The sequence below is a fragment of the Andrena cerasifolii genome, chromosome 1 (genome assembly GCF_050908995.1).
Source record: "Andrena cerasifolii isolate SP2316 chromosome 1, iyAndCera1_principal, whole genome shotgun sequence".
In the NCBI taxonomy this organism is placed as follows: Eukaryota; Metazoa; Arthropoda; class Insecta; order Hymenoptera; family Andrenidae; genus Andrena; species Andrena cerasifolii.
Genome location: NC_135118.1, coordinates 6,648,317 through 6,665,054, shown reverse-complemented (window position 1 = coordinate 6,665,054; position 16,738 = coordinate 6,648,317). Strand labels below are relative to the sequence as shown.

The 16,738-nt window shown below is 46.4% G+C and overlaps 1 protein-coding gene across 11 annotated transcripts in view; it reads right to left on the bottom strand.

Annotated features, from left to right (window-relative positions):
- LOC143373994 (uncharacterized) overlaps positions 1-7,352 on the bottom strand; it is a 146,976-nt gene extending 139,624 nt beyond the window's left edge. For 7 of the 11 annotated variants that reach the window (XM_076821776.1, XM_076821769.1, XM_076821813.1 and 4 more), the window contains exon 1: positions 5,804-5,894. In XM_076821776.1, the coding sequence (XP_076677891.1) occupies positions 5,804-5,825 (22 nt within the window). In that variant the 5' untranslated portion in view covers positions 5,826-5,894. Of the gene's footprint in view, positions 1-5,798; positions 5,895-7,080 lie in introns of those variants that run through there. The other 4 variants (XR_013086592.1, XR_013086594.1, XR_013086593.1 and 1 more) reach the window with 3 other exon arrangements.
- Positions 7,353-16,738: the final 9,386 nt, after the last annotated feature.

The window sequence follows — 16,738 nt, the reverse complement described above, 5'->3', positions numbered from 1 at the left end:
CGAAGCGACAGAGTTGTTTCGGACGAGGCAGACGGGCGGAACGAGCCGGGGCCGCGACGAGTGTTTGTCAAATGTTTGAACAAAATGTTTGTCGTTTCCTGCGGACGCCGGGAGCCCAAATTAAATGCGATGCCCCCGATTGCCAATATTCGGAATGTGTATGCACCGGCCTCGTTATTTGCAACGCTCGGATAGAAAGTCACCGGGAGTGGCCGAATATAAACGCGACGGTGTAATCACGGGCGAATACCGCGGATCCTGTGCACCCTCGCGCTTTCAAACACGCAGCGGCGGGTGTACACGCGTCCCGCGGCGAGCCCCCTTTTATACTTACTTGCCCGGGTTGCGCGCGATTCGGTGGATTCATTGGAGACAATTATTGGAACGTTATTTCGTTTCCAGTAATGAGATGAACGATAAATAGTTGCCTGGTGTGGCGCTGGGAAACGTGGGGAGACGTGAGGGTTGTTGGGGGTGGTGAAAATTTAATGAAATCGAATGAGAGAAACGTGCAGGGTGAGGTATGGAATTACGTAATAGTAGCGAGGGCGTCAAAACCGTGGAGGGTAAATATGGGAACACTTTTGAATACTTAGAACGAATTGTTGTAAGTGGAGAGCAAAAGATGTGAAGACTATTGATCTCGAAGATCACACAAATGTTAACACAAATATGCATTGAGTATCTACGTATATTCTACATGTAGGCATTCGGCATTTGGGAACGGCCTATAGTGCGATTGGCACATAGGTGACGAAACGTTAGTTTGAGTACCTATTTGTAGAGTTCGGAAAAGAGTAGCATAGCAGAGTAGGCGTTGGGCACGGTTGTGCTAATTGAATTAAACTGTAATTTAATTACATTGTATTGCAATTACATACTAATTCAATTACGTTGTAACACAATTACATAATTCAAAATTTTCCATTAGTTGAATTAATAATTACTGTAATTGTGCGTGCAATTGAGTTACAATGTAATTGAAACACAATATAATTAAATTACAGCTCAAAACTCTGAAGAAGTGAGAAAAAAATGGAAAAAATGTAACAAAGGGGTTTATTTCCCTTTATATATTATAAATTTATGAATAATACCACATTCAGCACACGTAATAATTTTTTTCTGTTCGAAACCTTTATCCACATATTTCTTTCCACCTCTTATTACCTCTCAATTTGGTTACCTCTTAATTCGTAATTACAATTAAATTACACTGTACTATGCAGTTGCAAATACATTGCAATTACGAATTGCGATGTATTTTAATTGAATGCGAGATCTGAATTACGAATTACAACGTAATTGAATACGATGTAACTGAATTATTTTGTAATTATAATTAATGGAGTAATTCAATTGTAATTCTGCACAACTCTGGCGTTGGGGGAACTGGTAACGCGGCAAACCAGTACACAGAGAACCCACAGATCTTGGGTGCGAGTCCCATCGCTCGAGGCTCGCTTTTTCACCTACATAAACTAAATATATCACAGTCTGCATTTTCCAAACACCAGCCCGCAAGTAGAAACAGTGAGCGCTAGACAGACATGTGTTAACCAAAGCATACTCAATCGCGCAAGAGGAAGTTATCTTCAAAATAGCTTTAAAAAAAGTCTCTTTCTACGTATTAAGTTTATTCCCACACAAAGAATCATCCCCTGCAAGTTCAAGCCACCAATCAGATTCTACCCCGTACTTTCCAAATCTAATAAACTCTAGCAGATCAGCTAGCCGTCGAAGTCGAAAGTCACCGTGACGGCGTAAAAAATCAGTGGTGCCTTCGCGACAGACCCCGAAAAGCATCATTGTCCGCGAGCGTGTTGTTCCCGTGCCGAAAATCATCCGAGCAGCCAAACTCAAAGGTCGACGCGGCTGTCAGCGGATAATGAAGACGTTCTCCAGCGAGACGGACGCCCTGCGTACGGTTGCGCCCGTACCCTCCCCGACAGCCCCGTCTTATCCCGGGATCCCTCGCAATCAGGTGTACGGCGTGTATATATGCCGTTATTACTCGTGGCAGCCAGCCACTGAAACGTTCAATTATCTACGCTGGCCGCGTCACGGCACCATTGGCTGCCTTATTCTGCCGCTGAAAAGAGGCTGCCTCGAAAGGTTAACCTGAATGAACGTCAAACGTCCGAGAAGACCGGGGATCTCATCTTCCTCCTCTGGCGTTTTGGGCCTCGTCGTCCTCCCTCGGCCTCTCTCGCGTCTTTCAGAGGTCTCGTTGATCCAGCGTCGATGGCTTCGGCGATCCACGCGTCGCTAATCAGATCCTTCAGAAGCTCCTCTCCGCTATTTTATACGTCCACCTCTCATCTTTGCCACGGCGTTGTATTTTGACGCGGTGAAGAATGGCGGACCAATTACGAGGCGCCGCGGGACCTGACGCCTGAATGCGCCGCATTCCTCCTACGGTCATTATGCCGCTGGCAAAGAGAGTCCGCCCGGCTCGAAGGTTAACGAGCGATAAATCGCCTGGATCGGGAGCCTTCACGGGAGCGCGGCGCGTCTTCGAGCGTGCCTTCGACGACGGGTGTACACGAGGGAGCAGACGTAACGCGATCGAGATCTCCAGGATCCACGACCGGCGTGCACGCGCGCGCGCTGCGGTGATGCGTCTCCAGCGGACGTGAGATCGATAATTGGCTGTTAATCGAGGGGGGCTTGTCATTTTACGGTCAGATAATGAGCGGCGAGGATAGACACTTCCGGGTGGCTGGAGAATCTCCGAAGCTGATGAGCAATTGCTCCTTTTCCGCGCGGGGTTTCAGAAAGGGAGTTAAATTGCGGCTTGGGGGTGGTAATTTTGCAGCGTGAGGCGGGAAATTGCTCTTGTGATTGAAAAATGTTCTTCTTAATGTTTGCGTTTAAGGAGGACTTCAGGTCAGAATCATGGAGTCACGTTGAGCTCCCGGAATAACGCGTAAGAGAAGCCGCTCGATAAATTGTCCAAGACACTCCACACGAAGTTTTTCACCCGGTTTGTCCGCGTCGCGGGTTCAAAGTCCGGGCGGAGGAGATATTGCGCGTTCAAGGGCTAATATCTAGTCGCGTTGGCAGGCGAGCACAGTTCTAAGATGGCAATAAACGCAACATCCTCGTATAACTACGCGGGATTCTTGGTCTCCAGTGTTTCCTGGCCGCTGATGCTCGCCCGCCCTGCTGCTTCTCCTTTAGATAGAGAGCAGACGTCCGACGCAAAGTTAGGCGAATGAAAAAAGTTGGCGGGAGCCCTCGAGGGAGCTCGACGGAGTAGTTAGCAGACTTCGGAATAATCTTCATTGAAAAAGTTCGTCTAAACCTTAGAACGGCCCGGCACACGAGCCCAGCCGGATATGAAGGGGGCGAGAGGTAACCGTGGAGATCTCTCGAGGAAACCGCGACAACCTAAGTTCCTAAATAAGTTCACCGTCGTACCCATCTTCGGGCAGCACCGCCACTCCACGCGCAAGAGGAACATTCGGTCAACACAGCTGCGCCATTTGCATCCCCGTCTAATCTCTAAATCCGTCGAACGAAATACAATACGAGGCATCGCTCCACGCCTAATATCGCGGCCGAGTTTGGAGAGGCTCGTTTCACGAAGGGTGATTTCTCGGTCAAGTTCTCTCGTGTCACTTTCCTCCAGGTAGAAACGCAGAGGAGCTCTCGTTCCGCTCGGCGAGAACAAAGGGAAATTCCGCTCCACTTATAAACACGCCTCACGAACCCTTCGTAAACAAATCCTACGCGTCCCTTGGAAACCGTGACGCGGAATACCGATCCCTCCATCTGCGCCGTCTACCTTCTGTGTGTCTTTCCATGCAGGTGAAAACACTGACTACACGTAGAGCCGCTCGGGAACTGAACGTTCGTTTCACCGAAGAGTGCCTCGATATTCGACATTCGATTTTTTCCCTGTATTCTTTATTTCATTTTTAAAGATGCAACAACAGATTGGGTTATTAGCAATCCCGTTAATTTACATAAAACTGAAGGTAACTATGCGTATTGGATTTGGTTAAATTTAAATTAAATTGAATGAAAGATTTTAACATGTTTCAAGAATTTCAATACACTTGAATTTGTAGTTCGAGTCGCTTCTGCAGGATTTACGCTGAATTGGTATAACATTCTTTCGCATTGATATTTACGGTAATAAGAATTCTAAAGGTGCCGAAAATAATTAGGAAAGCGTGTACTTGTCATTAAGGTATTACATCATCCTACTACATTATACGACTTTTATGTCTCCGATATGACTAACACGTGTATTTTTCTTATGGGTCTTTCCTTTACGAAGCGAGTACCTGCCCGAAACTTTCCAATTAATCGAGCGTCGATCTCAGGATGGAATATTGAAACTCGGAGTGACTGAATGATCGATGCCTTTAAAATCCGTGCATAATCGTCCACGGTTCCGACTCGTTAGGACGTCGATTGCCTGAGACAAATAACTGCTGGGAGTGATTGACAGGCTTTATATGAAATTTCGAGTGCCTGACTAATAGCTAAAACACGATATGCGAGGAGCGAGCATGCATGGTCGGCCGCGTGCATTCACATCTGCTTCCAGGGTAATGTGGGCAAGAGAGAGAGAAGAGAGAAGAGAGAGAGAGAGAGAGAGAGAGAGAGGGAGAGAGAGGTTTAAGTGCTCGACACGACCCTGTCAAGTCAAGGTCGTGGAGCATAGGAACGACCGCATAATCAGGAATAATGCAGTGCAAGTGCGAACGGTTCGCGTAACTTATAGTTACAAATTTCTGAACAAGTTGTGGAATGGTTATTAGTTTCGAAATTCTTTGTTAAGACTGAAAATTGTCACGTACGAAAAAGCTGGGGAAATTGATGAAAATTTCTGGGAGAATGGAGAACTCCAGGAGTTTATCGAAGAAAGCCAAGGAATTTATTTACAACATCCCTTAGCTGGAATTGGGGCGCGCAACTTACGACATTTAATAATTTGGTTGACGCCACGAACATCTGCCGCTCTCCCGACAACCCTTTGCAACTCCCTGAACCTTCCGCCTCCCACTATCCCCCTTCGCCGGCCTTCCCCACTCCCCTACCACGGTATTGTTTAATTAATCATGTTGTATTAATAAAAGCTCGCCTAATTGAATTCGCTGATTTCACACCGTTAATACGAGTTTCATTTAAATTGAATGAAGTATCGCCCCTTCCCGTCAGCTTCCTTCTACCACCCCTATTTTGTCCACCCTTCTTCGCAGCCACCGTCGCCTTGAAACCGGAGCCACCCTCAAATCGTTCTTTTTCTCTCGCTGTTTTATTGATCTTCATTCCCTACGGCTACAGTCCTCTAAAACGGTTCACTAAAAGGTAACCTATTTTTCATTGCCGCTGCCAGCGGCATACCGAACGATTCTACCGTCCACTGCCACCCACATGCCGATTTCTGAAACTAAATCGCCACTTCGGCCCGGTGTCTGTACACGTTGTGTTTCAACGCTCGATTTCACCGTGAGACAGCATTGAGAACCGTTGTTTACAAGCTTAATACTTTGTCAGTGGTTTGATCTCGTTAAAAAGATTTGAAATAATGAAGATGGATCGACTATTACTGTTATTCTGCAATAGCCTGACAGAAAGAACGTAATTGTAAATACCACTGCAATTTGATGAATGAATAATGAATTTTGATAATGAATGTTTAATTGATTTCCATGACGCAAGATATTTACGAATAAATTCTCATTGAGAAATCGAAATCTTAACCTGTCATTTCTTTAGATTGCAAGTAATTATCAAAGCTTGGTAAATGACAAATATTATGTAAAACAGGTTATACGTACCTCACCTACAATCCCACAATGTTTCATATCCAATTATCATTCTCCAACAATCATTTAACTTTTCACACAACTTGAACTAAACACGCACGAACCAGTTTCTACTAATGGCGCCATATTGGTGCATGAAAATAACTTGCACGGAACTAGCAGCAAGACCTATAGGGGCTACCGCCACAATTAGAATAATACCTATGACTTAACTTGCAGTTATATACCGTATGGGGATTTTAGTTGAGTATCTACACATTTGTATTCGAGAATATATTACGAAAACACCGTTTCATAATGCATACAAAAATATTGTTCTTTAATTGAAACTTTCTGTAATATGTAGTGCATATATTTCTCCAAGAAAAATTTATAATGCCTCTGTAATCCCCTAGTCTAGTAACATGTTTAGCACGATCCAGTGGCGCTGAACGCGATCCACTGAAAGCCGTGGGGGAGCCTACGGGCGAGATGAATAATAGGCCAAGATGGCGAAGCTCTTAATTATTGTGATTAAGTTCCAGGTGGTAGTAGGCATCCATCTTGGTAGACGCGCGTGACTGTTTATAAGTTGAAAATGTAAGACACCGTGAACGGTCTGTAACAACGTGGTGGAAAATCAAATCCTGGAGCATTTTACGCGATAATAACCTACTCGCGAGTGTGCAGTGTTTATCGTTCGAGTTGAATTCGTTGCGTACCCACGAGTAATTAAACTCTAGTGAAAACAACGTCGAGGTAAACAACGCTGGAAAAAAGCGCGATCCCCGAGCCTCGTGTTTTGTGAAACGGTATGTAATTCCGAGCGTATTAATTCGTTCCATTTGAAAAGGAATGTTTTTATCGTTCGATCATCGTTTACCAATTTAAATGTCGTATTTGCGCTCGCTCGCCAGTGTTTGCCGTGATTCCGAAGCTACTTGGAAAAAATGCCCATCACCACGACAGAAATTTTAGGTTATCGATAATACTTGTTCTGCAGTATTACTTCGTCCACATTTTTCTCATGGTAATTGGTCTGCGGACAGCCTGCTATACCCACGTTCCCGTTTCCAAGCCTCACATTTACACATTCATAATTAAACCTGAATTGGCAGGTGCAATGGCAGTGCCTGTCAAAATGTAGAGAGCGAAAAGTCTCATTCATGTCCCTTTCTTTATAAGCAATCTCCTATGTACCGAGATCTATTCCAACTTCCTATGCAGCACAATATTATCGACAGCTGTCGATAGCCGTGTTACAGGTCCGTTCCCGCCAAATTTGAGAGACAAAGAACATAATCGAATACTGTACCTACGCGTGCGACGGCAGCAAGCGGTGCCTTTGGATCCGGCCGTGACCCTCGACGTCTATCGAAATCCTTAACGACGAATCAATATTAATGGAGACCGTGAACACTCCGTTCACTCATAGCAGTTCGTGGAAAGAATGACCGGGAAGAAACCGGCACCGAACGACGACAGATCCGCGGGCCTCGGCCCCTGTCAGTGGAATAGGTGCCGGCTCGTTTGCGAAACGCGCCGCCAGGGCGCGCCACGGTGTCTCGTTGCGAGCTTCTGAGATCCATAGGCGCCGCTCGGCGACTGTGCCCGCGGGCAGCTTCCGAGCTTATGGGAGGAGCGTGCGAGAAGGCCGCACCTCGAACTCCGCCTCTATCGAATTTTCCTGCTGCCTGAGGTGGCGCTGCGAACGCGGCCACCGCGAATACCGCGCTCCACTCGACGTCGACCTGCCGCGGTGTCCTCTCTCATACTTCCTTGCGATTGCCTTTTTACGACATCCGATTCGATTGACCCTTTCCCGAGCTGTAATAGGTAGCTAGATTTATTGACTACGAAAGGTACCCCTCGTGGACGTACGATGGTAATTTTACAAAGGATATGGCAGGAATAAGTAGAGTACAATGGATTAATGTAGAAAAGCTGGTGTTAGATGGGGCAATTTGTGGCTCGCGATTGCTACTTTGTATACGCTCGGTTGGCAGAGATGGCGCTGACTTGGTAAGGATGGTAAAGTGGATAGAAGTGTCAAGCGCGAGCCATAAGTAAATGCCCCGAGTAGTTATGATAATGTAAGTGATAGTAATGTTGAGGACACTACTGTAAGGGAAAGAAAAGTGGCTATGCTGGAGTGAGATTTGAACGCCGAACTTTCGTTTACCAGACGACTGGGCGAGTTATCCATTCTGTAGAAGAATTCTGCTCTTCTGAGTCTCATAACCTATCAAGGTACCGCCTGTATAGTTTCATAGTAAGAATAATGATAGGAGTAGTGCTAAGCAGTGTTGGTTGCAGTAAGAGAGCTGTATAGTTTCGTAAAAGGATAAATTGAAAACTATTACCATTGTCATTGCTTTTTTATCATACCGCATAATATGTAAAGTTGAAATATGTTCGTTGTAAGGAATTGAAAGATGCCAGGGATTGTAATCGCCGCCTAACCCTAACCTGAATCCGGTTAACCAAGGGAAGGTTACTGCAACCCGTAGTAACCCCGAAGGAACGGCTTCCAAAAAGTACAGAGAGCCGGTTAACCCGCTCAGAGCGGGTTACAAGTGACATACGACATTCTACGTCCAAAATCCGACTATGGTCGCTCCGCGCTCGGCCACCGCTGCGATGCAACTGCAATTTTAATAAGAACTGGGTTGCATGCAATGACGTCAATGACTTGCAGGGTTTTGTTTCTCGGTCTAATTTTTAATCTCTCGAAGAAAAATGTGATGAATTTTCTTGAGTTATACCCACGACATTACATGCAAATCGTTTCTTGGTCAAATTGCATCACCGTGGTGGATGAATGTAATTTATTTATTTCTAATAAAACTAATATATTTTATAACACAACTATTATATACGAAATTCAAAGAATATTGTCATTTTTTCAAATTTAGAAACATGTCACCCTCGTGGAGAAATTTGCAAAATAAAAATTTGTTTATAATTTGACGTTACATAAATAATTTTACAATTTCAAAAAAATATTATTCAAATAGGCAAAACCTTCTACATTAAAATAAAAAAGAATGAACCTAATGCGATATATAGTTTCTCAGATAAAAACTCATAAGTACAGCTCGATTTCACGAACTTAGAGAAAAACTACGCCCTCTACCGTATTACTGCAACCCGCTCTCAGAACGGGTTAACCGGGTAACTCTGTGCCTGGATTCTTCGGGTTACTCGGTTATGCGGGTCAGCCTACGGTGCTGAGAACCGAACCGGCTTAGGGTTACGGTAACAATCCCTGAAAGATACACAAACCTTGCACGCGCTATTTATTTTGACGGTTATCATATTGTTCGTTGAAAATATTGGACTAGATTCTCCGTTATCCAAACTGTAATACTAGGAAGTCCAGATTGCTCCGAGAGCAGAACATTCACGTTTGTAATGTTGATCGTTCCGCCTTTAAGATAAAGTGACATGCATGCGAGCAGTAGAAGCAGAACAGAAATATTATGAAGAAGTAATTTTTATAATGATTTACATCACACTCTTAAATCACACAAGTTCTTTTAATCTGACCACTTTGACAATCAATCCACCGTTATAAAAAGCTACTTCAGTGACTCGGAGAGAAACGTAATATCCCAGTAATACATTCGAATAAATACGTAACATTTTAATATTAGAGCAGCCTGGTAACGAAGGTTCGAATAACGAAGCCTCCACTGTATAGTTTATTTCACCGTCACTTAGCGTATCTAGAACGAGATTACGCTATTATGATAATGCAGGAATAAAAATTGCCGCCAGTACGTTGCCTATCGACTGCTACCGCTTCGCTGTTATTTAATAAAGCCAGTCATAACGTCGCATAATACGCGGACTTACAGCGGCGTATCAATATGCATATTCATAACGACGTTACGTAAACGGCGCACGAACGTAACGTGCCCTCCTCCTGCCAGGAATATTTCCATATAAAAATATTCGAAAAAAAAACTCAATTTTCGTCGTATCGCATTTTTTTTTGTATGAGACTCGCATCCGTACGCGCGTAGCTTAGCCCCGCGAGTTAACTTCTGACCTATCGAAGCGTGCGGCCGCTCCGCTCGAAAACACTCCCTCCTCCGCCGCGTGGAAACTTCGCCGGGCACGGGGGTGTGGCAAGGCTGGGGGTAGGTGGATGGGCGAGACTCTTAAAAAGTCTGAAAAGTGGGCACGGCTTCTCGGGCTTGTAAAAGGCGGAAAGTATCGAGCGTTAATACGAGGTATCAAGGGAACTTTACTTTTGACCGTCGCGAACAAACAGCCCCCGACCCTCCTGCCGACGTTTCATCGCGGCGAGCGAGCGGTGAAAAGAATGCTAGCATCGGAGGGGCATCAGGCGCAGCGGGCTCGCCCTCCGTTCTCTTTATTTCCGCGGCGGAGCTTTTCAGCCCGGTTGTCCGGTTTTTCCAAGTTCTCCTAGGGTCGGCCGCCAAGTTTATTCAGTCCGCCAAACTTTGTAGTACACCGTGTCGACCGCCAGAGGGCAGTACACCGACGGACAAGAGGTGGGAACCGGAACCGAACGGCTGGCTCCGGACATAACCACCTTTTCACCCTCCCGAGCCCCGTCCACCCCCTCGGCCCCTACTCTCTCTCTCTGCCTGCGCCGCGGAGCTCCTCCACCTCCAGCCGTGGGCGCGCTCGCGCGCACACATACACGAGTCGCGCTTTGTCCGGTCTCTCGGACGCAATTAGGGTGGGTCTCGGCCTTCAACCCCCTTGGGGGTGGCCGTTCGCTAAGTAGAAAAGCGTGTATCCACCTCCGACCTCGAAAGGCGGTGGGGTTTGTGTCTGGCTGTAACAGACTGCGGACCACGACCGACCAAGCCATGGACAGACGGACGGATGGACTGGACTGACAGCAGCTGACTACCACCTCGACCTACCCCTCCGTCCACCACCTCCGGTCCTCTCTCCTCTGTCGTCCAGTCCCGCTTCCTGGACTTGGCCTCGCTCTCCTACATCCAGCCTCCAAGACAAACATCCTCTCCTAGAGAACTCTGCGAGTCCACTGCCCGTCCACCCCTCTTTCGTTCGCCCACCCCTACCGTCTCTCTGTCTCGCCTCCACTTCAGCCGGCGTGCACCGGTCCCTCCTGTTACGCTGGATCGTTCTAACCGTATAGAACAGTTTCCACGGCGCGTTTAGAGAGTGTGTACTGGTAGTTGGTCGGACTGGGCTGAGAAGTTAAGTATGTTAATCGGCCGGGCTCCGATTCTGTACTCGCATTAGCGGTGAGGGCAATTGGAAAATTTTGGTCGATAGCCGGGTGATTCGGTCTGCTTACAAGCGTCGGTTTAACCGAATATTCGCTCGCGGAATTGGATCGCTTTCCACTGCCTTTCATCGCTACTGTATCCGGCCGGTCTCGCGCGGGAAGTGGCATTGCCGCGGCGTATCGATGTTCCCCGATGTACATTTAATGCAAATGTTCGCGAAGGAAATGGAAATTAACGGATGCATGGCTTCTCCAGTATCTTAACACGCCCCTCCCGCCCGCAGTAGTATTGCACGGGCGTTTAGAACGCGACTGGTGTTTGTAATATCGCCGCGCTTGCAGAGCACGCGGAGTTTTTGCGTTTTACGACGGCGCATAATTCCACCGTAACGCACGGGAAATATTCGAATATGTGATGCTAGACACAGCGAAAGGCGGTCTTAACACGGGCGCGAGCACGTAGTCAAATTGAACGTGTAATGGAGGTAACTCCTCGCTCATCATTCCTCTACCCCCGAGCTAACGGCACGGAAACTGCGAGCGGCGTGTAATATTACGGAATACCTACATACCATTACACGTCCTGCGTTATATAAAGTGGCGGGGCTGCGGGCGATGCTCTTACCATCGTCGGCGTAACACGATCGTGGATACAAAAGGATGAAATTCAGGCCGTAATGAAAACGATTCCAGATAATTATTCTTCCTTCGAATTACCGCCGGATAAACTGGTTGCGCGATTAATCGCGCACCGGCACTCTCGACTATTTGGAAATTACGTGAACGCGTCATTAGGGATAGTAAATAGTCTGGATGGGATGTTATCGCGTCGCTAGTGGCAATACCTGTTCTTAGGATCGCGTATCTGCATTAACGACTCCTCCATGTGTACTTGCATTCAGTTCCACGGTATTCGCGTGCTCTCGCACAATTCTTTTCAATTACCCCGGCCAGATCCCCGAGATACGCCCGCGTCGTATTACCCGGCGGTGTTAGGTCAGCCCTAAATTGAACGAATAACAGAAGTAACTCTCGCTAATCATCTCCCTCCTCGAACATAACTGGGCTGACAAACTGCGGGGGAGGTCTAATATTACGCGAGTACGTACATACTATTACACATCCTGCTGGCAATGGCCAGGCGCCGACGATACGCTCGGTTGGTAGGATATCCTTTGGAACACCCCACAAGGGGCTCGTTTGTCTAACCAGCCCACCCCTACCCCGGCTTCGTTGCCGGCGTATCCACGAGCACGTGGTTATGCCCACTTCGTCATCGGCCGCGGAAGGCACGAATGGAAGAGGAAGAGGGGTCGTAGCCCCGTGCTACCAGGCCGCAGGCCACCCCTTCGCGCCGCTGCCACCGCCAGGCGGCGACGCTATCTTCCCGGTGGCCCATTCCGCCCCTAAATTGTGAGTAATGCTGATTATGTAAAAAGACTTTACGGGACGTTATTACCGTCGTTGCGATTACGATGTTATACGAGCCACAGGGCGCGCGCAGCCCCGTGGCGCTCGTAACTCCCGCACCCCCTAACACCCCTCTTCCTTGGCCACCTTCGCGCTCGATGTTCTGTCTACTCGCGTCTCAGCTTCGAATTTCACCTCGTAAATACCACATCGCTGATTCGTTTAGTTACGACGTTTCCGTGTATCTAGGGTCCCTTCTCGCGACTCCGCGGAGTAGTTCCTTGGGGCCGGATTATATGGTGAAGGCAGGTAATATGGAACATCTGGTTTCAAAAGCTTGTCAAAAGTAGGGGAATTTATTTTTTTTTTAATAAAACTGACATGAGGGGACGAAGGAAGTAATGCATAATCATACCCCCATAAACATGACTCATGTATGAAAGAAGCTAATTCCCTTTAATTCGCGAAAAAAGTTCTCACGCAAAGATTGTGAAATCATCTTTGCTAATTCCAATTGTACCTTTAATTCACGAAAAACATTAGAAACATTCCCACGCAAAGATTGTGAAATCAACTTTGCTAATTCCAATTGTATTCTCGTTCTCCGTTCGAACACTGATTCCTCTGTCACTTTTTATACTTGACGTTCCTTTATTGGCCACAAATCAATTCAGTGCTCGGATTTTCAGCTTCGGTTTTAAGGAATTAGCGGGCGAGGCCTGTAGTTGACACAAAAACTTTTGTAAGAGGGACATCTTCTGTTAAAAATGTCGTATTAAAATCGTTTTACGATGGAAAATAATGAGAACTTGGTAGAGACTAATTTAAACGAATGAAAGTCGGTAATAGATTAATAGCACATTCGCCAGCCTGCACTAGTGATATGAAACATGTTGTTTTAAGTCGACTTCATAGTTTTTTCTTATACGACGCCCGCTAATTCCTTAAAACCGAAGCTGAAAATCTGAGCACTGAATTGTCAATTTCGCTATCTTTCGTGTATAGAGACATGGTCGCTCAGTGTGCCTATGGGTAGAGGGAAAGGGGGATTTAGCTTCCAGACGCGACCGCGTCTGTTGATTTACATCGTCAAATGTAAAAAAATCCAATTGTTTTGTAATTATAGTAAAAAAAAAAACTGAAAAGAGGAGAAAAAACCGGCTGTTCGAAAAAATGGGTCCTAATATGGAATTCCCAAGAAATTTGTAAAGAAAACTAAAAAATCTTTACTTTTTTCTTTACTAGAAATGAAGATTTATTAAGTAGAAGATACAAATAAATATACAGCATTTTTGGAATTTATTCCTGCTTTTTGCGTCTCCTACACTTTGGGCACGTGAATAATACGTCGGAAGCCCCACATTTCTCGTGTGCCCATTGAAAGCAGCGACTACACTAGGTCCACTTTCTGTTGTCATTATTTTTATAATTATCATCGCAAAATAAGCATTTGGCACCATCGTCGACATCGTCATTATCAACTTCATTTATGTTACTCGGTATGTTCAAGAAATTAAGAATTATACTAAGAAGAAAGTAACTTTATTGGTAAACTATTGTTGAATGATCAAGAACACCCATATTTAATGATAAATTTTATAAAAATCATACTTTGTAACATACCTTCGCTACAATATTTAACTGTTTGATGCACTCTTGAGAAACTTTTACACCCCACGAAAAATATAAACGTTTCTCTTTCAATAATGGATGCCCGACTGATAATCAATTGTGAGTATCATCGTCTATTGTGTCTAGGGATCTAGTATACCCAGTTGCCTGAAGAGTTCGTCATTTCGTTATCGAAATTTTACGAAATTCCATATTACGTGCCGTTCCATATTACCTGCCTTTACCCTACACTTGGAAGCAGTGTTTGGAACTTTATGACGATGGGTACATTCTCCGTGGCTGTAATTTGCAAGGGATTTCTTAGACGCTTTTGCTTCTTAAGTTGGTCACACGTGCAATGGCACCGAAGACTTCAGAATCCTTAACCTAGAAGAAGGTTCCAAAATAGCCCCCGCGAGAGATGATGAATTATCGATCGACGCACTTGACGGCCATTGACAGTCCGCGGAGATACAACATCGGCCAGTTGTCCGGTGGTCGTCAAAGTCGGCTACCAGGAAGCTATTGCCGGCGTCAATCCGTTGGAACGAGTGGACGGCAATTACATTCTGCGCGCGACAGATAGACGCCCGGACGAAAATGGCCAATTACACGCAACCTTACCACCTACCGCGGCGATCGCCACCAGTGAAGTTTCGTTATCGATCCACGGTCGACATACTCGCGCGTTAATGAGGAAATCCGTGTGTACGCGCGGCGCGGAGGGGTCTAGGGAGGTGTGGATCGTGGGAGTTGAAGTGTTGTTGACGCGTTTCTACCGGTGAAACACAACAGAGGATGAGACAACGGGAGAAGGACATCGTCGAACACGGGCTGGTGGAAAGAGGAAGAGAGGATCGAGGCGGTGGTCGAACTGGCCCGGAGGGGAAGACCTCTCTCTCTCTCTCTTTCTCTCTCCCTCTCTCTCTCCCTGTCCCTCTGTCTGGTACGGCACAGGGTGTAGCCGTGGACGATGATGCGCCAGCGAGATAGGGTAGATTGCAGGCCTGCCCCGCGTCCTGTTGGTATCCGTTGGTATTCGTGCGCCTGGTCAGAGCTGATACGGTCAGCCCTGGGATAAAGTAGATATTAACACGAGATGATCCGTTAATGAAGCGTATGTTCTACGCCGCGCATACGCCTAGTTCCCTCCACCCTCCCCTCGTTCGCTCTTCCGTTCTTCTCGCGCTCTCTAGTCCGCGACAGGCCCTCTTCTCTTTCCGCGTCTCTTTCGCCCCCGTCTGCCTCGGTTTCCCGCTTTCCTGCGCGCCCCTCTCTTTCCATGGCCCATCGGTGGTCATGTGCCGCACCTACCACCTATTACCAACAGCCTTTCCTGTTATCTTATCCGAACACCGCCACCCCGGCCGCGAATTATTATTAAACCGCGACCGCGCCATACTGCCACCCCCTGCGCCCTCGGTCAGCTCGTCAACGTTTTCGTTACCGTGTACACTGGCTTCACGATTATGTTACTGGTGGTCTGGGGCGCTGCTGGGAGCTGGCGTCATGGGACCTCGCTGCTGAATGGTGGGACGTTTAACGATGGACGGAAGAAAGAGTGGAAGATCAGTGGTGGATAAAATGACACTGTTTGGCAGGAAGTTTGTGTAACTGTGCTGGGTAGGGTTGAGGAAATTTCTTGGAATAGAGTAACTGATGTCGGAAGTAAAGAATGTGGAATTTTAATCGAGATGGGCTTGAAGCTTTAAAAATAGCAAATGGACTGGGGTATAGTCCCTCAAAGGTTGTTATAAAGAGTAGATACCTACCTAGATCTGTTGGTACTTCCAAGACCTTTCCCCCCTTTTCCCTTGTACCCTTTAGTGACATATAGATTCTTTCTAGTGCGCCCTACGACTCACTTCTATAGTTACAGTCAGCACTAAAGTATAATAGCAAAAGTTCATCTAAAACAGTAGCCCCTTTGACCTTTTTAAATTAGAGCCCTTTTTTTATTTCGGTCGCCCTTTAATTGCCAACAGTCCATTGTCCCTTGACAAAGTCGCGACGGTTTTATCCATGAACGGGGATTGCATTTCCATCAAGCGCGTCATAAGTATCACGCCGTTCCGCTAATACCCCTATAACCTTGTTACCTTAATAGACTATTAATACGAATGGTCGGCTCACAGGCTGACTGGTTTCAACACGATCTTTGGATGCCGCTCAGCCATCACCTGCCAACTATTTTAAAGGTAACAGTGTACCTACTTATATCCCTGTACTCCTGTCAGACATCGTCACAACATCGCTTTCCGCTCGTATGACGAAATTAGGTTGCAACCAAGTGACACGAAATATGGTCCCACGACAAAAACCATGTCCCCATCTATTGTCACCTAAGAATACCCTATACCAAACGTGAGATTGTAAGATCTCGCAACTACCAATCACTCAGAACCCTCGCAAACCTGGGCATACCACACTTACAGCCTAAGAACGCGCCACAAAATCTACCAAACGGATACTTCATCAGCAATTCCCCATCGCACCAGCAGCATTTATATCCACATACTGCTCCACTGCAAAATCCCCAATCCTCCGCTAATTTATACCAATGTAACTCTTCTTCACAAGCACCACTAGAAGGTTACTGTTGACGCCACAGTAACCATTCGCGTAACTTATTTATAATTCCCTTTGTAGAAGCGATCGTAAATGCTAGATATTAATAAGGGAACCTCTTGGCCCTCTGTGCAGCCGGTCGCGCGCG